The sequence below is a fragment of the Notamacropus eugenii genome, chromosome 3 (genome assembly GCF_028372415.1).
Source record: "Notamacropus eugenii isolate mMacEug1 chromosome 3, mMacEug1.pri_v2, whole genome shotgun sequence".
Classification (NCBI taxonomy): domain Eukaryota; kingdom Metazoa; phylum Chordata; class Mammalia; order Diprotodontia; family Macropodidae; genus Notamacropus; species Notamacropus eugenii.
In genome coordinates this window covers 379156062-379183254 of record NC_092874.1, presented here as the reverse complement: position 1 = coordinate 379183254, position 27193 = coordinate 379156062, and the positions used below count along the sequence as shown (strand labels likewise).

The following is a 27193-nucleotide window of genomic DNA, read 5'->3' as shown; positions in this document are numbered from 1 at the left end:
GACAACTGGCCGTGGCCCAGGGTGCAGTGGATGACCTTGGTGTCTTGCATGTCTGCCCAAGCTCTAAGTGTTCCACAGCACCTGCTTGAGTTTCCATCATGCCTCTTGGAACAAATTGTTCTCATCCGTCCATTCTGCCAGAGGAAGTCTTCACATGTTTAGGGGAGAGATCCCCATAACTCAACAACTGGACTGAGGCCCATTTGTTACCCTCAACCTGGCTTAGCCGCTCAGTGGAGATGGTTTTACCCAGGTACGGCCACTGCACATACTACAGCTTCCTGAAGCCACAGGTGAGAAGTGGGCAAGGAGGACATGAAAGGTAGATGAGCAGTCCTGAAAAGGACTCAGCAAGACCTCACCCCAGAGGTACCAGTCCTCCCTGAGCACTCCACATACCCCAAAAGATATGAGGCAGGAGCTTAATAAATGCCTTTGACTGAGTTGATTTTTTCCCCTTATTTCTAGATGAAACCTGTCTCTCAGTGCCTTCCCCCATGGTTCCCCCTTCTTCCCTCTAGGGCATGAAAGAGAAACAAAATGGAACCCCTGCTCCACTTCACTCCAGTTCACTCCAGAAAGGCAGTATGTCATAACAGATTTGGAGTCAGGAAGACCCGAGATCAAATCCCACCTCAGACATTTGATAGCTGCAGGATCCTAAACAGGTCATTCAGACTCACTGGGCCTCAGTTTCCTCATCTAAAGAAATTAGGATAATAAAAGCCTCTACTTCAGAAGGTTGGTGCTTTCTAAATGCTGAATTCCTATGGAAGATGAGCTCTTATTTATTTACAACATCCTCCTGGTGCTGCCCCAAACTGAAAACATCACGGCAGGTAAGGTCTGACCCTGACAGAGCACACCAAGACCGTTACCTCCCTCATTCCAAATTCACTACTTCCACGGTCATTTCTTGGCTGCCTATGCTGGGGCTGTCCTCAGCATCTCATCCCCATTCTCAATACTCAGCCTTGGGTCCCCTGATTCTGATCAGTGAACTTTCACCTTACCTGGACCAGAACCAGGCCTTTAGAACAATTCACCACTTCTATATGGCAGGCGTGTGTTGTCTCCCTCCCCACCCCCTCTCCAGCTCCCTTTTAAGTGCAGTCTTCTTCATTAGAATGTCAACCCTCCTTGCAGGCAGACTGTCATATTTGCCTCGGTTACTGTCCACCATAATTAGGGCCGCTAGGTGGTGCCATAGTGCACAGAGTGACTGGAGTCAGGAAGACTCATCTTCCTGAGTGTGAATATGGCCTTACTAGCTGTGTGACCTTGGGCAAGTCACTTAACTTTATTTGCCTCAGTTTCTTCATCTGTAAAATGAGATAGAGCAGGAAATGGCAAACCCCTCCAGTATCTTTGCCAAAAGACCCCAAACAGGGTCACAAAGAGTGGAACACAACTGAAACTCAACAATAACAAACACCTAGTATGGTGCTTTGCAACAGTAAATACGTTAACAAATGCTTCCTCCATCTCCCTAAGATGCTGCATTTAGGTTCACATCTCAGCTCTGGCACTTAATTACCTCAAACAAGAATCTGTGCAAAAAGCTTCCCCAAACTTAGAAGCACTATATGTAAATGCAAACTATTCTGTATTACCTACGACACTGGGTAAGCCACTCCTTCTCTGGGCCTCAGTTTTCTCATATATAAAATGAGGAGAATTAGACCTTCTGTTCCCTTCTGGCTCTAACTCCTATGACCTGCCTGCCTCACAATGTTGTCATATAAGGAAACTGTTCCATAAATCAAGCTATTAAGAATTTTGTAATAATAGCCAGAATTTAATTTCCTGTTTAAATAGGAAAGAAAATGAAGCAACAATAAGAAAAGGTGTTTTCCCAGGCTCAGGGAACCCAAGACTCACCTGAGGACAGAGGTCTCTCTCCCTCCCAGAAGCCACTGCTCATTTAACTGATTTACCCAAAGGCAAATGAAAATCCCTTGTAAATGATGCCCAAACCAATCATTGCCCCAGCCTAACCCCTAAACCAATCCCTGATGATGAGGTGGCAAAAACTGACAGAACGGCACAGGATTGGAAATTAGGAGACCTGAGTTTGACTGCTGGCTTCTCAACTAATTCATTGCTAAGACCTTAGGAAAACGACAGGGCCTGCCCAGCATCGCCCAGGCAGTGACAGAGGCCACATCTAAACTCGGGTTTTCATTCCAGATCTTTCCTTCTTTCTGTGATATCATCCTCCTTTTACTCTTTCTCCATCACTCTCAATCAACAAGTATTTAGTAAGCACTTACTAAGCAGTGAGGATGCAACGGAAGGCAAAAACACAGTTCCCACTATCATGGGGCTCACATTGTGCCAACGGAGAGTGATCTCAAAGGGAAGATGCTAGCACTTGCAAGAAGAGGGAGGGCCTAGGAAAGGCATCCTAAAGAAGGTGGGATTTGAACTGAATCCAATCAAGGTGAAGTGACTTATCCAGGGTCACACAGCTAGTAAGTATCTGAGGTCATATTTGAATGATGGTCCTCCTGACTCCAGGGCTGGTGCTTTTTTCACTATGCCATCCAGCTGCCCAGGATTTGAACTGAATCTTTTTTTTTTTAATTTTCACATTAGTCACATTGTAAAGAAGAATTGTAGCCAATGGAATGAAACCACAAGAGAGAAAATACAAAAGAAAACAAAAGAGAACAAATAGGATGCTTCGACCTGCATTCAGACTGTAATTCTTTGTCTGGATGTAGAGAGCAGTTTCCATCTTGAGTCTTTTGGAGTTGGCTCAGATCCTTGCATTGCTGAGAAGAGCCAAGCCCCTGATGATGAGGTGGCAAAGTTAACTATCAAAGTTAGTTATTAAACAACAGAGTCGTCGCCGTGTACAATGTTCTGGTTCTGCTCCTTTCACTCAGCATCATCATATAAGTCTTTCCAGGCTTTTCTGAAGTCTTCCTGCTCATCATTTCTTATAGCACTTATATAGTATTCCCTTCCCCGAACCTTGAGCCTACTGCACTCTAAAGCTCAGACACCATGGGCCCCTGCCCTCTGCTGAAAGGTTCTCTTCTGGACCCTCCTGCCTTCAGAGTGATTATCAATAGTAGCTCTTGCTGTTTCCCTCCCAGCCTGAGGTCTTTCTTTTCCTTGCCTCATTAAAGGGGCTCTGCCCTAGCTATACTTAAACAGGCCTGTTCAATGAATGAGTGTTACCTCACCCTAAGTGAGTACCTGTAAAGACCTTGGCCTAAAGGGGCCAAGGTCTCCCAGTGAATCCTGGGTCATCTCCAGTCATCCTGATGAATATCTGGTCACTGGATTCAGATGGCTCTGGAGGAGAAGTGAGGCTGGTGACCTGCACAGCCCTCCCTCACTCAAAACAAAGTCAAGTGCAAGTCATGTTATTGTTTCTCTGATGGCATAGTCTTCTTTGGCAACAAAGGACGAGCACAATTCCATTGTTTAGTCATTCCCAAACTGATCAGCATCTCCTCGATTTCGAGTTCTTGGCTACCACAAAAAGCTGCTGTAAATATTTTTGTATATATGGGTCCCTTTCCCATTTCTATGATCTCTTTGGGATACAGATCTAGAAGCAGTATTTCTGGGTCAAAGGATATGCACAGTTTTATAGCCCTATGAGTCAGATTCAAATTGAATCTTAAAGGAGTCTAAGGAAGGTTAGAGGTAGAAATGAAGAGGGAGACCGTTCCAGGCCCAAGAAGCACCGTGAAAATGCACTCTTTTGCGGGGTGGAGTGTCATTTTCAAGAAAGAGCAAGAAGACTGTCTGTATATGATTTGTTGATGATTCATGATCAGTAAGAAGACTGGAAAGATAGGTGAAGGCATATTGTGAAGTGTTTTAAAAACTAAACCAAATATTTTATAACTGATCCTTGAAGTAACTGGGAGCCAGTGGAATTTATTAAGGATGTGACATGGTTTGGACCTGTGTTGTAGGCAAATCACCTGGGCAATTGCATAGAGGATGGACAGAGTGAGGAGGGATTGCTACCATAGTCCAGCTGATAGGTAACGATCAAGGAGGTTACTGTGTTAGTAGAGAGAAGATGTATAAAAAGAATGCCCAAAAGGAAGAAACAACCATTCTTGGCAACAGACTGGGGTGAGTATGAATGAGGAGCTAAGGAAGACATGGAAGTTGCAAGCTTGGGTAACTAGGTCTCCACCACTGCATCTAGAGCCATCTCTAGTCACCCCGACCTATGTCCTGCCACTGGACTGAGAAGACTCTAGGGAAGAGAGTGAGGCTAGTGACTTTGCACAGCCCTGCCTCACTTAAATCCAATTCACTTCCAAATCATGACATCACTTTCCTGATGTCATTGGTCCTCTTCGAGAACGAAGAACAAATAGCAACAGGAAAGTCTGGCAGAAGGAAGGGTTGGGGGGGAGAGGTGGGAGATAATGAACTGTGATTTGGACATGTTGAGTTTGTGCTATCTGTGGGACATCTAGTTCAAGATGGCCAAGAGGCAGCTGGTGATGTGAGGCTGGAGCTCAGAAGAGAAGCTGTCAGAAAAGACAGAAAGAAAAGAAAAGCACTTAATCTCCATGGACCTCCTTTTCCTTTTCTATAAAACAAGGACTGGATGATTTCAGAAGTTCCTTCCCAAGTCTAACAGCCCTATGATTCTAGGGTTTAATCCTCAACTGAGGAATACTTCCACTATATGGGGGCATAAGTTACCTAACCATTTATACCAGACTCAAGGTTGGATCTGGTACCCACATCCCCAAATAGTTTGATTCTGGTAACAAATTTAGCTCCGGATGATAAGATAGCTTCCTACCTCTATTCGACTGTGAGCTCCTTGAGAGTGGGGACCATCTTTTTGTCTTTCTTTGTATCCCCAGCACTTAGAACAGTGCTGGGCACATAGTAGGAGCTTATAAATGTTTGCTAATTGACTAGCAAAGACTAGCCCCTCCATAAAAGGAGACGTTGGACTCATGAACCCATCCACCTAAGAAACTAGGAGGCAGTGGGTCTGATACAACTATAACAACAGCTGGCATTTACAGAAACTTTTAAGGCATCACACAGTGTTCATTTTTATTTTTTAAATAATATCTTTTTTTCCCCACTTACATGTAAAAATAATTTTTAACTTATTTTTAAGTTTTGAGTTCCAAATTCTATCCCCACCCCCAGACAGTAAGCAATCTGATATAGTTTATACACGTGCAATTATTTACAGAGTGTTTTAATATCAGTTTCTCATTTGATCCTCACAGCAACCTGTGAAGGAGATCATACAAAAATGTTATCTATTTTACTGAAGAGTAAACTGAGGTTACAAGGGGAACAGTGACTTGCCCCCAGTTACATAATTACTACCTGATGGGGCTAGGGATTCAGACTCATGTCATCATACCCCAAGTCCAGACCATACCACTGTCCATTCTTAATAATTCGTTCAACAAACACTTACCAAATACAAAGACCAAAAGGAGAAAGTTTATGTCCTTGAATAGCTGATGTCTCCTAGCTGCCCAAGGAATATAGCAAGTATACCCACAGCATCCAAACTTGGCCTGTGTGAGACTACTCTCCCTGTAACCTCTAAGAATCCCTAATTGCCTTCATCTCAAGTCCTATTTATGACTCTTCTTCCTTCTCCTTTGGCAATCAGGGTTAAGTGACTTGCCCAGGGTCACACAGCTAGTAAGTGTCTGAGGCTCAAATTTGAATTCATATCCTCCTGACTCCAGGGCCAGTGCTCTATCCACTGTGCCACCTTGCTTCCCCTATATGGCCTTTCTTGATACCCCTTCCAGGTACTAGTGCCTCTTTCCAAAATATACAGCTCCATCCAGGAGCCAGGAAGAGCTAAGTTCAAGTTCAAGTTCAGCCTGCGTGATCCAAGACAAGTCCCTCTGCCTCTCAGTGCAATAGCTGCGTCATGTCCAACTCAAAAAAGAAAAGGGGAAGGGGGATCACTGACCCATACAGAAGGATTCCTGGAGGACACATAATAACTTTATGTTCAAATGTATTCTGTTTATTTAATTACTATTATTTGTTTGCTTCTCAAGTACATTCTAATCTGGCTCCAGATCACTCAGGAGTTTACTCTTAGACAAGGGGACAACCTTCACTGGTAGAGGGAGTTACCTCAACTAAGAGTAACCTATACCAACAAAACTCTAGAACTAGTCCCTACCTCCTGTATACAAAATGTCCTGGAAGTATTTCATGCAGTTTTAAGCTTTAATAACTTTAAGAGTTTCAGTACTACAAACTTATCCAAAAAAAAATTGAAAGTTTATTTAAATTTATTTCACAGGGGGCAATTAAATGGTACAGGGGATAGAGCCCTGGAATCAGGAGGACCTGAGTTTAAATCTGACCTTATACACTTACTAGCTGTGTGACCCTGGGCAAGGCATTCAGCTCTGACTGTCACCCCAAAAAATTATTTTACACTTAATTATGTGAATTTTGAAATGAATTTTTAAGTTTAACAGGATGTCATTATATATTATTGCTATTTTTGTTAACTGTCAATATTATATTATTATATCATCAGATGAATATTATTGTTCATTGTTAATATTATTATATTATATTATGAGTGTGATAGATTTCTAGATAACACTTTCTCAGACTGATGGGTCAATAGAGAAGGTTCTCCAGCATCAAGACTTTTCCTTGTAGGGTTACATCAAACCTCTCATGCACACACCCAAACTTCATTCTTTGGATGATCTTAAGGGTAGGGTTACAAATGCAATCCTTTCAGTCATTGAGAAGCAACTGATGAAAGTTTTTACAAAGTTCAAAAATCAACTGGAGTAAAACAAAGCACAAGATGGTGGTTGTGTTGAATTTAATAAGAAATATATCAATATATTATTATATCAATTTATATTTTATAAATGTATAAGTTCTATATTTATTATATCAATTATTTATTGATAATAAATATTAATTAATAAAACAAATAATAATTATGTTATATATTATACCATATAATATGTTATGTTATATATATCACATACATAACACATAAAACAAATAGCATCAATTATTTATTAATAATAAATATCAATATTTATATAAATTTATTGTGTCAATTATATCAATATTTTTAAATATAAATCATTAATCTTTCATGGTTTTTTGAAAATTGGTAGCATTTATACTTGTGAAGTAATTACATCTTTAAACTGCACTAAGACTTTTGGGACATCCTGTAATTTAGTGTATATTTAAATGTGTATGCTTTTGCTGGAGGGCAATCATATGAAAGAAGTATGAAAAGGCAGTTTGGAGCAACTGGGTAGAGAAAACTCCTCGGCCTGGCATTTAAAGCTGAGGAGTTTGTATTTTACCCTGGAAGGAACAGAAAGTCCCTCAAGACTTCACTGAACTTCAGGTTATCCATACTCTTGTCCTATCATTAGGCGTGTACTTCAGGAATTGATGAAAATAATGGGGAAATTCAGAAGTTGCTAAATGAAAAACAAGAACAAGACAGCAAGAACATGGAGTAAAACAGGGCTGTGTGCTTGCTCCCATGCTTTTTAGCATGATGTTTTCAGCCACGTTAACAAATGCCTTCAATGACGATGAACACGGCATCAAGGTCAACTACTGTACTGATGATAAGTTCTTCAATTTAAAAAGGCTACAAGCCAAGACCAAAGTTAAGGAGTGTTGGTGCATGATTTTCTGTTTGTAGATGATTGTGCCTCTGAAGCTGAGAAGCAACAAAGTATGGACCAATTCTCTGCTGCCTGTGCTAATTCTGGCCCAGTAATTAACACCAAGGAAACACAGGTCTCCATCAGCCACCACCACACCATCCTTACATGGAACCATCGATTACAGCAAATGAGATGTTTTGAATGCTGTGGAATAGTTCACTTACCTTGGTAGTGTACTTTCCAGGGATATACACATTGACAATGAGGTTGATGCATGCATTGCCAGACCTAGCTCAGTGTTTGGGAGGCTCCAAAGAAAAGTTTGGGAAAGAAGAGGTATTAGACTGACGACCAAACTGAAGCTCTACAGAGCCATTATGCTGACCTCATTGTTGTATGTTTGTGAAACATGGACAGTCTACCAGCGCCATGCCAGGAAACTGAATCACTTCCATTTGAACTGTCTTAGGAAGATTCTGAGGATCACCTGGCAGCATAAAGTACCAGACACTGAAGTCCTTGCTCAAGCTGAACTGCCAAGTATTCAAACTATGCTTCAGAGAGCACAACTCTGATGGGCTGGCCACGTTGTTCGAATGCAAAATGTACACTTGCCAAAAAGACTATTTCATGAAGAACTCACATACAGGCAGGTGATCACACGGTGGTCAGAAGAAACTATACAAGGACATTCTCAAGGCCTCTCTGAAGAACTTTGTATTTGACTGTGCAACATGGGAGACACTGGCACAGGACTGCTCAGCATGGTGAGCCCACATCAGAAAGGGTGCTGTGCTCTTTGAGCAAAGCAGAATTGAGACAGCACAAAGTAAACGCAGGATACACAAATTTGAGATATCCACCCCAAATATTCACATGGACTATCTGTGCCCAAACTGTGGTACAGCATTCCAAACTCATATTGGTCAGATCAGCCACAGTCGGACACACTGAGATTTCACTATATCATGGTGATGCCATTTTGGCCCTCTCTGAAGACGAACAACAACCAACTTAGGGAATACAATCAAATTCTCACACAGACTTAAGCCAAACACAAGAATAGAAGGCAAATTAATTAAATAAAAGTCAGATATATGTTGACAGATATCAATATAAACATATTCTGAGGTCACCAAAATTATTTTGTTCCATAGTTTCAAAAGGTAGTTATATACTCTCCATCTCCCTTCTGCTTTCTTTTGATCAATTTTCAAGGAAGTCTGTATTTCAGAGGGGAGTGGGGACTATAAACATGTTTGCTGTATTCCAGTGGGATCAAATCAAATAGAAAACGGAGCCACTAATTCATATAGAAGGATCCCTGCTCCACATATAGGCTTAGTTTTAAAATGTTAACGCTCTCTATGTTTTATTGTATTTCTATTTATTTTGCTAAAGATTTCCCAATTAAATTTGAATCTGGTCTAGTGGCACTCAGGGACGCCTGAGTGTCTGACACCTCTGCTGGAGACAAAAGTTCAAGTTCTCTCAACCTACTGACCTGGGGAGCGGTAGAAGCAGTAAAAAGTGATAAGGGGGGGGGGGTAAATGCCACAAGAAAAATTTTGCAGCCTAATGATTTCTGAAAACTATTTAGACTAGACCAGACAGAAATCTGGAAACACAAGTGCCACCCAGGCAGAACAGTAAGAACTAACAGATGTCTGTTTAGCAGCATCAACAACCTCTAGGAAACAAAACTACCCTGGCAACCTAAAATCTTATAATAGCTCCCATTGATCAAGCACCTTCTGTACAGTTTTACTTCCACGTTATAAATGAGGCTGCTGAAGCTAAGAGAGGGGTTAGGTGACTTGTCCCAGCTCACAGCAAGCTCACAAGGGGCAGAGCTGCAGATCCAAACCAGGTAGAGTCTTTTCACCTCCCCACTCCTCTCCAAATCTGAGTGGGGGGAAGGGTTACCTTCACCAGGAAGGCTGTTCAACAGATGGGCAAACAAAAGGCCTTCTGTACAAGTGCAAGGAATTCTTAAGTTACTGCACAGACCTCAGAGGGAACGGTCTGTCAGCATACAAGAACAAGGCTCTGGGTAGGATCAAGATTTTCCTATGAGAACACTGCATACATTCCCCTTGGTCAGGGCCCAGCTTGCTCCAGCAGAAATTCCACTCCCCATCTGCATTCCAGGCTGCAGGGTACCCCAATAAGCCAGCTCCTCTACATAGTACAAGAGGGAGTGTGTGCATGCATGTGCCCACACATGTACATGTATTGTCTATGTGCACGTGTGTGTACATGTGTTTTGCATGCATGTGCATGTATTGTGCGTGCACAATGTTTCACCAGTTTTGAAATGGAAACCACAGCTCTCTCACAAGGGAACTGAAAAATGTCCTAGCTTTGGATTGCACTTAGAAACATGGGTCTCCCTCTGCAGGGTTTAGGCCTCCTGCATGGCTGGAGAGCTGGGGAGCGGGACCCAAGACAAACCCCAGGGTAACCAAAGGATAACTAAACACTCTGCTGTGTCAGGTCTGAAGCTCTTTCTCCTCCCCACCTCCCCTTGCTACCGTCAAGGCCTGCACTTAAAACCCAGGCTCTCAGAAAGGTGGTTTGACTGCCTGCCCAAGGCTAGAGCTGAAAAGCAATGCCCCAGAATCCTCCTGCCAGCTGCCTCCACCCCGCTTCGGTGGTCACAAAATGGAACATTCCTGGAAAAGGACTGTAAGCAAAACAAAACCCCAAACTCCCAGGCATATGCAAGACAGCAGGCCCCATTGCCTCTAACTAGAACTGGTAGGAAAACAGCTGTCTCTGGACAAGGCTGCAGACAGCTTCATAAGGAGTTTGCACAAGCAAGCAGAAGAGCTAGGTGTGTGGTTTTACCAGATAACACAACATCTTGAGTGCATGAAGCCTGGCCGGGGGCAGGGAGCCAAACACAGCAGCTATCCAGTGGAACCACTCTCCCCAAATATCACTTTCTGAAAGGCTACAAAGCCTTCTCCCAGGGGACCCTCCCAGAATTCCTCTGATGGGCTACATTCTTCCGATTTAATTAGAATCCTAGCGTATTAGAACTGTCAGACACAGGGCAGGCCCTGCCCATTCCAGGCAGGCTGCTAAGAGGGAAATTATTTATTCAGTCAGAACCTTCAAGTGCTGTTTCCTTGGGCTTGCAGCAGAAAAGCACATTTGCATCTAAGATAACAGAAATAAAAGCTGCAAATTGATCTCACTTTGTTTTCCAAGGAACATAATTATGCAACTACTAGTAAGGAAAATCGGACTCTGGAATGGGCTCTTGAGAAGATCTTGGGGAGATCTAGTTTCTTCCAGCTAGTGGCTTCACGGTACAGACCTGACCCAAAGCAGTTCTAGCAAAGAAAGGCAAACTCTCCTTCCTTAAGTGCAATTGGGCATAATGTACCTTTACCTACTAGAAAGGGAAGGAAAGCTTTTCTCTACATGTAGTTCTTCTTGCACAGGACAGCACTTCTAAAAGCGGGTCTGTTGCTCTGACCAATGCGACAACCAGCCATTATTCCAAAGGACAGACTGTGAGCGATGCTGCTCCTGACAGAGAGGCAATGGACCCAAGGTACAGAAGGAGAAGGACATTTATGGACACAGACAAAATGGGAATTTGTTTTCCTTGGCCACGCTTATCTGTCGTAAGGATTTGTTTTCCTTTTTTTTTTTTCTTTCAAATGTGCAGGGAAAGCCAATTACTGCTCGTTAACTGAAAAACATAATAAAATAAAAAGATTTTAAAAACCTGGATCTGTTCAAATCAGCACTGCAGTACATTTCTGTCACTTTATTAGTTGTATGACCTTTAGCAAACACTTATCAGAGCTTCAGTTTCCTCATTCGTAGAACAGGGTTAACATCTCTCCTTCCTACCAGCTCACACGCTTGTTCTATGGACCAAAGGAGATAACATCTAAACAGGGGAAAGTACTTTGAACAACAAACTGCCAGCAAAGGTAACTGGTACCACGAATCAATCCATTCACAAGTATTCACTCAGCATTAGGGTGCCTGAAACTGTGCTGGTGCTTGGGATACAAAGACAGAAGAGAGATAATGCCTGCCTAGAAGGAATTTACACTCCATTCATAATTTACATTTTGGAATTATCTAGCAGATACCAAAGAGAGGATATGGGAACCAATCACAGAATTTATTTTAAATGGGAAGGAACCTAATTACCTCATCTTAGAGGTGAGAAAACACTTTATAGGCCCAGAAAGTTTCTGAGGTGGGGAACCTTTGGCCTCAAGGACACATGTGGCCCTGTAGGTCCTCAAGTGCATTCCTTTGACTGAATCCAAACTTCACAGAACAAATCCCCTTAATAAAAGAACGGTTTATCCAAGATGACAAGTAGTAGCAGGGGAGGGACTAAAACCAGGCCAGAGTTTTAGCTAGCACAGCATGCCGCACACTGAATCCCAAGAGAGTCTCACCTAAGGAACTCTGAGTTGCAGAATTCTGCTTTCCCCATATTTCTGATATACCTGGGTTTCTTGCTCCTTCCACTCTGATTTAGAAACAGGGATGAAAAGGGGATCTCTTTGTTCTAATGCCACCAATTGCAGACACCTGGTCCCCAGAAAAATGGCAGCTCTTGGGGATCTACAATTTTCTCATCATATCTTGTGGCTAGTATCCCTGCGAAATACAATATAGGTACCCAGCTGGGCTGCTTAAGCCCTTAAACCACAGGAGGGGAAAAAGGAGAGTCCCTACATAGTCTCACTCTGACTCAGCTCCCCGGACTCACAGGCTGACATTCTACCACACAGCTTCAAATGAGTATTTGGAGGCAAATCCAATACAGCTCCCATGCACATATAAACCTAATGTTATTCCAAATGTCTTCATCCCAAAAAGATTGGATTTGGAGGGCTAGCAAAAATTATCAACCAGATATAAATGTATAACATCAAAACATAAATCTATTCACCTTTCACCACTAAAAAACAAAGCTTTTTTTTTTAAACCCAGGAAGGTACAAACTCATGTGGATAGGGCCTTCCAGGTGACATGTTTTGACCAACACATGCTCATATCCCAGCCTTTCTGAGTCACACACTTGCTTGTGAAATGTGGTTCTCTGAAACAAGCAAAACTACCTTGTAACAACAAAATAAAAGCCTGTCACCCCAAAGACCATCCACCAAACACACACATGGGTACTAGACTGAGTTCCTAGTAGACCGGGCATTCCCCGGACAATCACAATGTCTTTACTGAGCAAGAACAGTGAGTAACTTTCTCTCTAACCAAAGGTAATGGGGAGGGTGGAGGGGGGAGAGAGGGGAGAGAAGAGTTGGAGAAATTTCTGGAGAAACCCTGACTTCTCTTTTTGCAGAAAGGGTCCCTAGATTTCATAAAAGCTCCCAAATGGCAGAATAACACTCTCCCCACTCTCTACGCCCTGTACATCTACAAAGAAGGCCACCTGGCAAATACACACATACAACACCATATATCTATTTGTCTGTTTGCTTAAATGTTTTCATCTAATCCTGGACCCTCTGGGATAGAAGAGCTGGGAGAGAGCCCATAAGGAGGACTCACTCAGCAAGCGCTCACACCCATTGGGATTACTGCCAAGGACCATACTCAAAGAGAGCAAACAACTACCTAGGCCTGGTTCTTTTGTCCTTCCATTTTAAACCAGGGAGGCCAATTCCCTGTTTCAAGGGGAGAAGGGCATTGTTCATTCCCTACTGCTGGGCTTCAGAGTAAAAACTCCAGCAGTGGGCTAAAACAGCAAAGAGGAGTGGGGGGAGATGACCTGCCCTTCCACATACCCCTTATGAAAGCCACTAATCCAGCAGTTTGGAGCTTATTGTATTTGCTTCTATTCAGATCTTGCCTTTGGAAAGGAATAAAGAATAAATCTTTATTTGCAAGGATCTGACCTCCACTCCCTTTATTTCCTCTCTCTATAAGAACCTAAGCTCCTATAGTTTGACTATCATGTAAAAGAATGAGAGGTTTCTTTTAGCCCACCTCTTTCCTGGGACCTTTAAGAAATATTATCTTTTTTTCCCCAATTATAAAAAAATCTATTTTCTTTCCATCTCACATTCCACCCTCTGCCAAATTGAGAAATGTATTTTCTCATTCTCTTAATAAAATTTATGAAGCCATTTTTTATACTTGTATGTATTTCTTTGTTACACTGATAGGTAAAACATCAGTAACAGTTACTTTGCTTTAAAAAAAAATTGTAAGGAAGAAAACATTCAGTTCCAAATCTCTTGATAACATGAATGCAGCAGAATATTCTCATCAGGACAAAAGGCGTTCCCTGCATGTGCTCCACGTGCACACACACTCATGCACACAGACATATACATACACCATCTAGCTAACAGCCCTGACCACTGTCACCTACACCCCTGGTCCTGGTTATTCCAGCCCAATGGCTCATGGCACCAGGCCATAACTCAGAAACCAGCAGGAAACATGGTGCCTCTAAGGAGAGATCACTGAGTTCCTGATCCCTGGAAATCCCTGGGAATTGGTATCTGGCTACCATGTCCTGAACCTGATTTCTTCTTGTATGTGGCCCCTATGTCCCACTGTGTGACTACCTACCAATGGCCCACCTGCCTAGAGAAAAAAAAAATCTCTTGCTTAAAAAGTTAGGATTTCAAAGGCTACACACAGGGGCCCTGGCAGCTCCTTAACCTAAGGGAGGGAGATCAGATTCTTGCCAAGAACAGGACTTGGCACCTTCAACTGAGATGACCTCCTTCCATATGTGTGCCTCACCCTGTAAATCATTAAAGAAATCTCTCCAAAGCAGCCAGGAACGGGACAGGGAGCTCTGCTGAAGGTCCCAAGTCCTACTCTTGGCAAACATCTGGTTTCCATGGTGTGAGAGAAGGGAGGGTAAAACATTCCTTGACAAGATCTTAAGATCTAGCCTGAGGTGCTAGGGGTAGTCCTACTCTCACTCTTTCTGGTCCTAAGACAGGCCAGGACTTTGGAGCATGGGCTACCAGACATGGAACTTCTAAACATACCTCCTGCAGCAGCCAGCCTCTCATCTGTCACTGAGCTCTGATGAGCTGTAGTCACACTATCTGAATTGGGAGCTGAGGATATCATTTTGCAGGGCCAGCAGTCATCCGGACTCTGATCAGCCTTCAAGCAGCTGCCTAGCCAAGCTTGCAGGTGCAATACAATATCTTGCCTCTGTCAGACAAAGGTCCCACGCAGAACATGCTCCCTGATGCAAAGTCCTCACTTCAAAAGGCTAGTCCTAGCATGTCTGGCTTACACTTCTGGTCAATCCTTGGCAGGCTGCAAGTCGGCCCCCAATTTGTTAAGCTGCAGGATGTTGGCCAAACCTGAGCACCCAGAGCTACGGAATGCTGGAAAACTCTGGTCCCAGAAAGGAGCACAAGAGCAGGACAGAAACCAGAATGACAGAAATAAAGGATAAAGGAAAGCTGCATCTCAAAGACACAAGCACAAAACGAAAGGAATTTCTTTCTAGCACCCATCCCCAAAGCTCCCATCCAGGAATTCCATCCTTAATGGGCTATTTACTTAAAATAAGCTCAATGAGTCAACACTACGATGTGGTTACCAAAAAAAGCTGATACAATCCTATGCATAAAGAGAAATATAACACCCAGAAACAAGTAGGTGAGAATTTGTCCAGATTCTTCTGGTCAGGCTACAAATGGAACGTGGCATCTTTTCTGGAGCATCATAAGGATACTGACAAATAGTAGTGAAAAAAAGAGGATGGTCCCTGGTGAAGAGCCTGGGAAACATGCTTACCCAGACAAGTGAAGGATGATATTGTCAAGAAAGACAGCTTAAGGACTCTGAAGTGCCCAGTCCTGCCTTCAGAAGACAGACAAGGAAGCCTGCCTCCCACCTCTTAGCAGAGAGGAGATAGACCACCAAGAGCACAGTGAAACACATCTGTAGACATAGCCAATGTTGTGCTTGAATACACTTGCTACAATGATTGCACATGTATAGCATATATCAGATTGCTTGCCATCTTGGGGAGCAGGGAGGGAGAAAAATTTAGAATTCAAAGTCTTAGAAAAAATGAATGTTGAAAGCTATATGTAACTGGAAAAAAATAAAATACTATTTACAAAAGAAAAGAATATACTTGTTAGAAGGGAGGACTTCTATGGGTATGGGAGAGGAGTTAATGGTCAGTAACAGGAATGCAAAAAAATAAGCAGCTACAATGAAATATTTTTTAAAATACGAAGCAGACAACAATAGAAAAGTCAGGAAGGGACAGAGACAAGCAGGGCAGTGACTAGATTGTTAAAGCTAATATATGTCGTTTAAAACATAAACCGTATGTTACAGAAACTTACAGCTTCATATCCTATTCTCTTGTTTTTTTAATTGACATGTTCATGTTTAAGTTCATAATAAGAAAGAATATTTATATTTTAAAGAGCAGATGAAACAAATCAAGCTGTTTAACTCAGAGCACAAAATATTCTGATCCCCACCCCCACCCCAGAGACAAATATGTCAAATTTGTCTTCAAATATGTGAAGAACTATCACCTGAAAGAGGAAGTGAGTTAATTCTACGCAGCAACAAGGGAGAACTAGGACAAAGCGGTAGAAAGTACAAAGATGAGATGAATCTAAGCTGAGAGACAGAGATGAAGACAGAAAGGGAAAGAGAGACAGAAATTACAGGAGAAAACAAAACACCAAAATTTTTCAATGAGCAACAAGAGTGAAAATGATTCAATTTAAATGCGCAGTAGAACAAATGAATCTGTTAATGTACCAGGAGCAAAGGAGATGTAAAAACAAATTAAACAGATAAACTGAGATTGGATAAATAACACACCCAAAGAAATTAAGTCACAAATGAGAATGCTACAAAATGATCACTGGGATTTTTGTTGTTCTACAGTTGTTTCAGTCACATCCAACTCTTCATGACCCCATTTGAGGAGCATTTGGGGTTTTCTTGGCAAAGACACTGGAGTGGTTTGTCATTTCCTTCTCCAGCTCATTTCACAGATGAGGAGACAAACAGGGTGAAGTGACTTGCCCAGGGTCACACAGCCGCTAAGTGTCTGAGGCTGGATTTGGACTCGGGTCCTCCTGACTCTAGGCCCCAGGCTCTATCCATTATGACCCCCTACCTGCCCTGAGAAAATCATAAAATCTAATAAAAGAAAAACTTGAAGCACCTTTTTAAAATCATGCAAGGATTAGGGAATGTGAAAAAGTTCCAAGGAGAGAGATTTCAGCTCTGTACAAGGACAAAGCCCCTAAATGTTTGCAGCAATGGAACATTGGAATAGAATGCCTCAGATAGAGGGAATTCTTTCAATCACAGAAAGCACTGGAGCAAAGGTTGGATGACCACTGACCAGGGATACTGCAGTGGGCAAGTAGGATTTCAGTGTTATATCAGATGAGTTCAGATGTCCTTTGAACTCTGGCATTGTGTGATTCTGTGAACCTGCATGCAACGCCCTACCTTAGGCCCCTTCAGACCCTGACCAAAAATGGTTCATATCCTAACTAATCCATCATAGTAGAACAGCACTGTAAAATCATGAAACTCCATGGTAACATCCTCGGACCAAATGCTTACCTATAACACTGACAAGGTTTCCTTAAAGATTTGACTGTCCCTATAACATCGTTTCAAAAACATCCGATTTCCTTAAAACCAGTTAAGGATCTTTCGTGGGATATGCCCAAAGAACATCCAGTCCTCAAAGCAATTATGACCTACAGCAGTGAAGGAGGTAAAACATACATGCATGATACAAATAGGGAACACCTGCAAAGCAGCATGTGAGTAAAGGTAAGACATGATAATGCAAGTGATGCCTAAGTGTGTATTGGGGGGAGGGGAGGAAGAGTAAAAGTAGAGTAGAATTAGTCAAAGAAAGGCTTCTTTCAGGTCTCGGAGGGAATCATGACCATTATTTTTCAGCAGTTGGGTTGGCTGACCTGCGAACAAAGGAGGGAGAAGGGCATTCTAAGAGGAAGGAAGAAGTGAGTTAAGGTGCTAGGACATGAGACTTAGTGAGTTCTATGCAGACAACCTTGGCTGAATGGAGAAGCCATGCTGGGAAATGGTCCATGATGACATTAGAGGGAAGCACCCAATAATGTGCCTCCAATACAAGGAAGAAGAAAGAATAATGGACTATGAAGCAAGAGTTCTACTCTTACCATCATAGACTACTTCATGACCTTGGATAAGGTTAGACCTGCCACTCTATAAGCCCCATTTCACACTCATTCTAAGGGAAGTCTATGATTTTTGCTAATATAAAATCCCTCCTGGAATGAAAGAATCCCTTGGTGATAGCATGCCTTGTGGAAACAGCTCTGACCCTGGAGTAAGACAACATGAATTCAAATTCTGCTTCTGATGCTCCCTGTGTAATCTTAGACAAGTCATTTAATTTCTGGACCTCAGTTTCATCATATATAAAATGAGGAGGTTGAACTAGATGGCATCTGAGGTCGCTTCTAGTTCTAGTCTAGAGCTATGATTCTATGGTATCTCCACCCTGAGGCAAGGCACTGGTCAAGCCCTGGTCTAAAGTGGCCATTTCACGAGGTGCCCAGGTCATGCTCATTTCCACTCCTCCTACCTCCAGACTTCCCTACCTCCTTCTCAGACAACAACCACAACGGCTCAAGTGCAGGCACCTCCCTATCCCTGCTTTACAAAAAGTCCCTTTTAAGTGTTGTCTTTCCCTATCCCAACATGCAAGTTATAGCATCAGAATATATATGTTCTTTGAGATTAGGGACTGGCCTTTTTGCTTATATTTTTATCCCCAGCACTTAGCACAGTGCCAGGAACTATCTATGAAAATACAATACAAATGACCAAATCATGTGATTTCTTACACACACATCATACTTCTCAGAGGTGAGATACATATGTATATGTTTGTATTTAAAATATTTAGAAGCTTGTATATTATGTACTTGCTTATTCTACCCTATTATTTTATTCCATACACTTACTTGTATTTACATAATTTATGCACTTATATTTATATCCTACACATATATTACACATAATATATTAAATTCTTGTCTTTTATATTCTGTTTTATTTATTTAAAAAATCACTTTTGAGTACTCAGAAGAGTAAGTGTTGACCACTTAAAAGCCATCATCAAGGGTTCATAAAGAACGGTCATGCCAGACTAAGCTAATTTCCTTATTTTTTTTAAATGTTTACCAGCCTAAATGAGGGAAATACTGCAGACATCACATACCAGCATTTCAGCAAGAGAGCTGACAAAAGGTCTCACAATGTCATCAGGGATAAGAGAGAGATGTAGGTTAGATAACAGCTTGGTTAGGTGGCTTTGAATTATGCTGAGTGACTAAACCCCAAAAATCACAATCAATATCAACACATTGCAGAATTCAGAATTGGAAGACAGCTCAGTAGTCAGTTAGCTCAACCTGCACTGAAAACTGCAACATGCCTGACATGTGCTTATCCCACCTCTGCCTGGGGACCTCCAGTGAGCAGGAACTCTGCACCTCCCAAAGCAACTGATTCTCTAACGGAAGAAAGACGCCAAGGCAGTGCCCCAGGAATCTGTCCTCAGCTCTTTAACACTGTTATCAATGACCTGGATAAAAGCATAGACAGCAAACTTATACGATTAACACAGGTTCAAAAAATAAGGTCAATCAATTGAATATGTATGGTGAGGAGAACAGTATGACAAAATAATGTGTATAAAAGGTATGGAAGGAGGGAAGTAGGGGTAGGTTTGTGGCCTGGAAGTTTGATATGAGTGATATGACGCGGTAATGCAGTCAAATAAGCTAGCAGGTGGCCTTGGGCTAAATGAAGAGAGACCTCCAAGACAGCCAATCAAAGGAAGTGAGTTGAGCACCTATCCTACACCTTTGTCAGTCAAGCCAGACCTAGAGTCAGTTTGGGGTGACATGTTTTGGACAGGACACCTACAAAGTGGAATACATCCAGATAATGAAAGAACTGGAGGCTATATTACATGCGAATCAGTTGAAGGAAGTAGGGAGCTCTAGAACAGAAAAGAGATGACTTCAGTGGGATGTTACTGCTGTCTTTAACTACCTAAAAGGCTGTCAGGAGCAAGAGATTTTACTTGTTTTTCTAGGCCCCTAAAAGACAAAATCCAAACCAATGGGTACACATTGGCAGAGGTGGCTTTCAGCTCAACATAAGGCAACATTTCTGAACAATTAGAACTGCCTTAAGAAGTAGTGAGCTCCTCATCAATGGAAGTGTTCAAGTAGAGGATGAATGGCAAAGGTGTAAAGGGAATTAGTTAGATGTTGGTCTAGATCAGGAATTCTTCATCTTTTTTGAGTCACATACCCCTCTTTCAGGCTGGTGGAGGTCTATAGACCCCTTCTCAGAATAAAGCTTTTAAATGCATAAAATAAAATACACAGGATTACAAAGGAAACCAATTATACTGAAACAAAATGTCATTTTTATCCATCCAAATTCATGGACTCCCTGAAATCTATCCATGGAACCCCCCAATCAAGAAGTCCTTTCCAACTCCAATTCTGAGAGTCTGATGTTTTGGTGTAATGCCCTGGGTCAGGGGTCAAGTCAGGGTCTAAGAGAAAGGGCAACAAGTTAACAACACCTGCTTTTCTCCTGCTAACCCTCTCAAAACAGCAGAGCTGGGAAAACTGTCACAAATGGCTGGGAGTAAGTAGAGAGCAACAAACAGTCTTTGTACCACAGAGGGCTGTATGTCGCTTTTATACTTGGACTCCAGGATACTGGCTCCTGTGACAGCTTATAATTGTAGTATCTCAAAAAGCAAAGTGACACATAAAAATAATGTTTGCATTGGTCTATTTGGTGGCCGGGGCCTCTTCAATGACAAGTGTCACAGGCTTCTCATGGGGGCAACTAGGATTCCATACATAATGCCATATCCTGCAGGCTGAATGCAAATATACCTGGGGAAACCAACAGGAGGAGAAAAAAACAGGAACTCATACAATCCTAAGCTAAAGACTCCAAAGCTAAAAATGCACTTGGCATCTGGGGATGGAGCAACAATAAAACAGACCATCTTAAATGAAGGCATAGTATCCTTGAAAGTGGTGAATTTGGGGCAGCTAGGTAGTGCAGTGGATAGAGCACTGACCTTGGAGTCAGGAGGACCTGAGTTCAAATCCAGCCCCAGACGCTAGCTGTGTGACGCTAGGCAAGTCACTTAACCCTAACTGCCTCCAAAAAAGAAAAGAAAGCATTGAATTTGGAGTCAAATATTCTAGATTCAAATCCTGGCTGTGTTCCTTATTACCTATGCAACCTGGGCCAAATTAATCTCTTTGGATCAATCTCTCTATCAGGACACACTTAATAAGTCCTATATACCAGGCACTATGTACAAATGCAAAAAAAAAAAACTGCCTTCAAGAAACTTGTATTCTATTGGAGGATACAACTCGTTATCAGAAAGGGATCTGCAATTTGGTGTGGTTAAACTACAAGAGCTTCTGAAATCTACAATTCTATAATAAGATCTATAATCCAAATGCAAATCCTTCCCCCTCACAGTAACCTAAGCAAAAAGATTCCAAGAACAAGAGGAGGGAGTGAGTGGAAGAGGGGAGGGAGTCAAATTAACCCAATCCTGGACTTTGATCTTCTTAACTACCAGATGCACCAAGCCAAATGGGAGCAACCAACTAGGTTAGTCTATTACATGGGCTGCCAAGGGCATGAACTGCGGCATCCCTATGCCCTGTACATAGCTTTCTGCTACGGGTTACAAAGTATACTATGTGGCCCTTGCCCTCCAGAACATTACACCAGCACTTAGGACAAGACATACTCCAGTTAAACAACAACTCAGAGCAGTGTAACACTAAATGCAGAATGAGCATGGCCAAGTCCCATGAACCAAATCCAAGCCTTAGCTTCAGTAAGGACTATAGGAGTTCAGAGAAGAAGGGAGCTATCCCAGTGGGATTTGAAGATCAGGCACAGTTCCATGGGGAAAAGTAAAACTTCAAAGATCAGTCTAGGACTTACTTACCAGTCAAAGAAAAGGAAAAGAGGCAAGTCCAGTGGGGCAAATAGCATGAGCCAAGGTATGGAGGTAGAAATGATGTTGTATGAGGTAGTATGTTGGGTATGTTATGAGGAAACCCAGGCTGGTTAGAATAAGACTTGGTCTGGGAAACAGCCAGCAAAGGCTAAAAAGATACATCAGAACCAAAGTGTGGTTTGTTGACTAAATAGCAGCCCCTAATAAATCATATAATCATAGACTTCTTCGCTTGACAAATGAGGAAACTGAGGTCCAGAAACATGAAGTGACTTGTCCAAAGTAACAGAGTTAAGATCTTAACTCAGATCTCCTCATTTCAAATCTACTATATACCAAATGTCTCCTGACAATGGAGGGTCCTGAATGTTCAGAGTTTGGACTTTCTCCCATAAGCAATGGAGTCTTCAGGAGGGGTATAAAGTGGTGTTTTAGGAATCCCTACCTAACAGTGTCCAAGAGCACAGACATCTGGGGAGTCAGGAGACTGACCACATAAGCCAGGTGTGAACTGGCATATGAAATGGAAAGAACTCAATGAGAGACAGGGGGAAAGTTACTGGAACTCAACTCAGCCATAAGCACTGTAATCTGGAAATGATACAGCACCTCCCATCAGGAATCAAAATCCAGACACACATCATTAACTAAACACAAGGAGACATGGCTGACCACAGCAGCACTAGGGAATGAAGCTTTCCAAAGAAACATATCTACCGAGACAAAGTCAAGAACTATCATCTAGCTCACACTGGGGCTTTTAAAAGAGCCTGCAACCCTGTGCCATCCTATCCTTGATCCTGCTCATATCCTCCTTTTATACCATTGCTTTTGGGGGGGCTTCCATGATTACTGCTAGTTAAGACCAAAGAGGAAGGAGTCAGCAACAGAAAAGAGTAAGAACAGATTGGGTCTGACTTAGACAAGGCCAGGGGACAGATGGGCCAGTGGGAGAGGCCTCCAAGGTACGGTGGAGATTCTGTATACCTGCATTCTTGGCTTCTGTAGGTCCTTTCCGTTTCCCATGTTCACTCCCATATAACATTGCCCTAGGTTGTATAACCTAGTTATCTCAATAAAGGCAAAGCAGAAGGCTGCCCTGCTGCCTTGACAATCCTTGTGTTAAGGCAAAGGTTTTCGCATGTACACATAGCAATAGCTCATCCAAGAGTGAAGTAATCAGACACAAAGATTTAGACCACAGGACTGCATGCCTGGAGTTTGGGGATCAGGCAAGGAAAGCAGGAATCCTAAAAACAATCCCTTTTGGAGTTTCTTTTAATGGAGTCTGTTCATAGCCAAAAAAAGATTTAGGTTATGAAATCCCAAAATATTTTTCTTACGCACTTGGAAAAAGGCAGTGTGGTACAATGACAACAAGACAGTCAGTAGATATGGGTTCGAATTCCACTTCTGCTACCTTATGCATACCATATGCAAGTTCATTAACTTCTCAGGGCCTCACTTTCCTCATCTAGTTCTAAAGCTTTGATGCCACAATGATGACCTAATAGGAAGATATTTCATCATCATTTTTCTGCACTTACAGAAGGCTTCTGGGCTAAAAAACATTGGCTGTGCAAATACATATTAGTAATCAGTTGATTCAGAGAGCAAAGGACCACACATTAGCTGGAATGCCTTGGGACAGAGCGAGGTAAAGATGTCACTGTTTTCTGCCCAAATGAGGGGAACATGTGCAAGATGAAACCAGCAATCACTCTTTTCAATTCGGGGAAGCTCTCCCAAAGAAGGCAGAGGCTCAGCCCACAGAAGAAGACTTCCTGGACTATCGAATGGCATCAGGGATATTGAAATGGGAAGGGAGAGACTGCTCAAGGGAAAAGCAAGGGCTCTAGCCAGATGGAGTCAGCAAACAGGAGTCCTAGAAAGGGAATCTATGGGGAAGTGGGGGCGAGGGGCCGGGAGGGATGAAACATCGCCCTTTTAAGCAGCCAATCCAACCCTGTTGTGTCAAGAGGCTGGTTCCAACATGCATGTTCTGCCTGTGAGTCAGCAACCCCATTCAGTAGCATTTTATTGCTGCTGATTCATACCTTGGCTACACAGGAAGCTGGAGTCCACTCTTTCCCACTTGAAAAAAAAAACGCAGTTTAAGAACTCTGCTCAATGAAAACCCCAAGTCACAGGCACCCTGATATAGCGCTTCCTGTGCGTCACTCAAAAGGAGGGGGAAGTCCCCCTCAGTGTTACCTTCACCACCTCCTTAACTGCCATCAAGGAAAAAAAGCAGCAGAGTTGAAGTGCCCTGTATTTCCGGGTCTATGACACACGCTTATGTCAGGCAGAGCCCAAGGCAAAAAAAAGGTAAAGATAGACAGACATAGTGGTAAGCCTGCTGGTCATCAGCCTAGAAACTGAGAAACAGGTTCAGGTCCCTAGAAAAGGGCTCTCACAGGAGGACCTTGAAGGGAGATATAAGGTTTTATTTTCACTTTATGTATTTGACTTGAAGGTGATACGGTACTCTACCAGGGCCATACTCAGAAGGAACATACAAATCGGCTAAACTGTGACAGATTTTTCTTTTGCAAATACAACAGCTCTTGACTTGACTACTGAAGTTGTAACATTTAAAGAGAAAGAGTATCAAACAAACCACATGTTAAAACACAGTTGCTAAGCAGGCTGGGCTGCACTTTTGCAGAAAAACTTTCAAAATGCACTTAAACCCATAGAGCTACCTCTTCCCCCCTCACCCCCCCCCCAAAAAAAAAGGTGTGCCCTGTCTTTAGTTGCAAAGGAGGAAGCTCAAGGACTTAAAACCAAAGAAAAGCCTTAAGGTCAAGCGACAACCACTCCCTATTTTGTTCAAATTCCTTGGAGTCCACGGAGAGGGGAGCTCCACACTCCCAAAGCAAAATTGGAAAGCCAGCTGTGCAGCAGCCTGTTTCAAGGTTTATTTTGCTGCTCTTTTGCATCCCTCCCATCTGTGAAGAGATGCCAAAGAACTGGTCTGGAATCAATTCCCAACGGGGGTAAGAATCAGAAGAGGTCACAGTGCCATTCATAGGTTCAAGCTGATGACACACACTCTTATGTCAGGAAAAGGTAGATCTCCTCAGACCTAACATCTTAGAGCTTTTTATTAGACAGGAAAAGAACAAAGCCGAAGTAAGATCGGGATGACAGATTAACTTGGGCTACTTTCAAAAGATCCCTTGAAAAGCTTAGCACATCAGTAGGAATGCCAGAGTTAATTTTATCTCCAGACAGAGAAACCTGTTTATAATACCTTAGTGATGGGCAAAGCAAGCGTCCTAGTCCTCTAAACATGCTCTTGGGACAACCAGGTATTAAATCATCTCTCTCTCTCTCTCTTTTTCGAAGACACCAAAACATCATAACCTGTTTACTTCTCTCCCTAGGCAACCATAATCATCATTTAAAGCCAGTTGCTCTCATCAAACCCTAATTACAAAAGACTTGAACCTCAGCTGGGTTATGGAGTTGATCTTCTATGCTAAACAACTTGCCTTCTAAGAAACAAATTCATTCATTTGTCCAATGACCACTTACAAAGAGTGTTCAGAGAAGTCTCTTATTTAACATCTTTGAAATACCTTCAGAACTATGAGAAGCATGTTATTCTCTGGCACACGTGCTGGCTCCTTCATGCTCCTTCACCAACTATTTCGATTGTTACTCATGAACAGTTGGGCAACGGTCAGGTATCTGGCATCCCCATTTATGTAAGATGTAATTACACTTTAAAATCTTGCTGACCTCAATAATGTACAGCCCCCAGCCAATCCATACTTCAGTGCTCAAGTCACGGAAACCTAAGGTGGCAGAAATCTAAATGATGACACATCCATCCCACCCGACTGATGACCAACACAGACTACAGTGCATATTTTCCCCTACTGTGTATTTTCCTATGAAGGATCAAATGAGAAACCTGCTTGCCAGGGCTTCCCCCCCTTTCACAATCTTCAGGAAGCAAACCCAAACAGCGCCAGGTACTTGTTGCTGTCTCCCCAAGATCCTAATTTACTGGGCTAGTAGGCCTACGAAGTTGCTATTCTGCAACAGGTCCCATCCATCCCTATCTCTCCACTCCCCAAGCTACAATGAGTGAATTAAGAAAAGAAAAACCTGTTAGCAAGGCAACATCAATCTACTGTTCTGTCAGGTTAGGAATTAAAGAGACTCCACATTCATACAAGTTACTGACATGCTGCATCATCATCGTCCCTTACCACGAAAGAACTCCCTTTCTTCCCTCCTAGCCCCTTCCCTTGCTTCTCCCACAGGCCTGAGTTCCCCTCAGAATGACAAATCCTTCTCTGTTGTTATTGCCTTTTCTAAATTTCCAGGAAGGAGCCAGGAGGGGGTGGGGGAGAACAGTACAGTCCTTACCCTTCCCAGAAAGCTTCTGCCAGCCTGGGAGCAATGCAAGGCAGCCGAGCTCTTCACGAGCCGGATCCCAAGATTCAGGAACACCAAAAAATGCTCCCCAACACCCCCTAACTCGTTGCTTCTCCCAATACAATTCAAGAAATCAAGGGATTGTTGCACACTTCCCAGAGTGCGACCAAGGTTTAATGATAAACGATGATGAGGAGAAATTGAACATGAAAGACTTAGATAAGATAGGTTACCCTCCCCAACCCAAGCTTAGAAAGGACAGCAAGGCAACCGGAGCGCATAGAGGCCTGGAAAAGACAGGAGGGGCTCGGTGCAAATTGGGAAGCAAAGGAAGGAGAGTTGGGGGGTAGCAGGAGGTACAGACATTGTCATTTCCAGATAAGTTTGCAGCTATGAAGGAGGTGGGGGGAGGGTTCAGCGTAGCAGGAAGGAAGGGCAGGGAAAGCCAGGAGGACTTCTCTGCAGATGTAAAAGCCAGGAGTGCCAAGGTCCGTTTGGGGGGGCAGGGATGGGGAGATGGGGTGCAAGGGAGCCGGCGGTAAGCCGGGCCGGAGCAGAGCCCGGGCAGCCAGGGAGCGGCCGGAGGCCTTGCACCTACCTCTGGGGAGGGACATGCTGAGGCCGGCGGCGCGGGGCTGGGTTCCGCTGCGGGCGGAGGCTGGAGGCTGGAGGCTGGAGGCCGGAGGCCGGCGGCCGGCGGGGGCTGCGACGGACAAGCGCGGCTGCGGGGGCGGCTAGTCCCGGGGGCGGCAGGTGGCGGCGGCGGCACCGCGAGGAAGGGTCATGCCTCTCCTCCCCCCGGACAGGCGGAGCGGAGCAGGTTCCTCTCAACACATTCCCACCTCGGCCCCCAGGGGCTGCCGGGGTTCGGACAGAGAGCGGCGGGCGAAGGGGCTGCGGGTCAGCGGACAGACGAGCGGGAGCGTCCGCTGAGGGCGGCGCCGGAGCCAGACTGAGCAGCGGAGGGGAGGGAGGCTGGGGAGCGGGACAGCACCGCGGGAGGCAAAGCCCCGCCTCCTGTCCACTCACCCAATGGAGAGCCCACTCTCAGCACGTTCCCCGAAGCCCCGCCCCTGCCCTTAAAAGCGAGGCC

General features: G+C 43.4%; 1 protein-coding gene across 1 annotated transcript in view; it reads right to left on the bottom strand.

Annotated features, from left to right (window-relative positions):
* MAP2K3 (mitogen-activated protein kinase kinase 3) overlaps nucleotides 1-26851 on the bottom strand; it is a 77998-nt gene extending 51147 nt beyond the window's left edge. The window contains exon 1 of the mRNA XM_072597617.1: nucleotides 26699-26851. Within this exon, the coding sequence (XP_072453718.1) occupies nucleotides 26699-26714 (16 nt within the window). The 5' untranslated portion in view covers nucleotides 26715-26851. The remainder of the gene's footprint in view (nucleotides 1-26698) is intronic.
* Nucleotides 26852-27193: the final 342 nt, after the last annotated feature.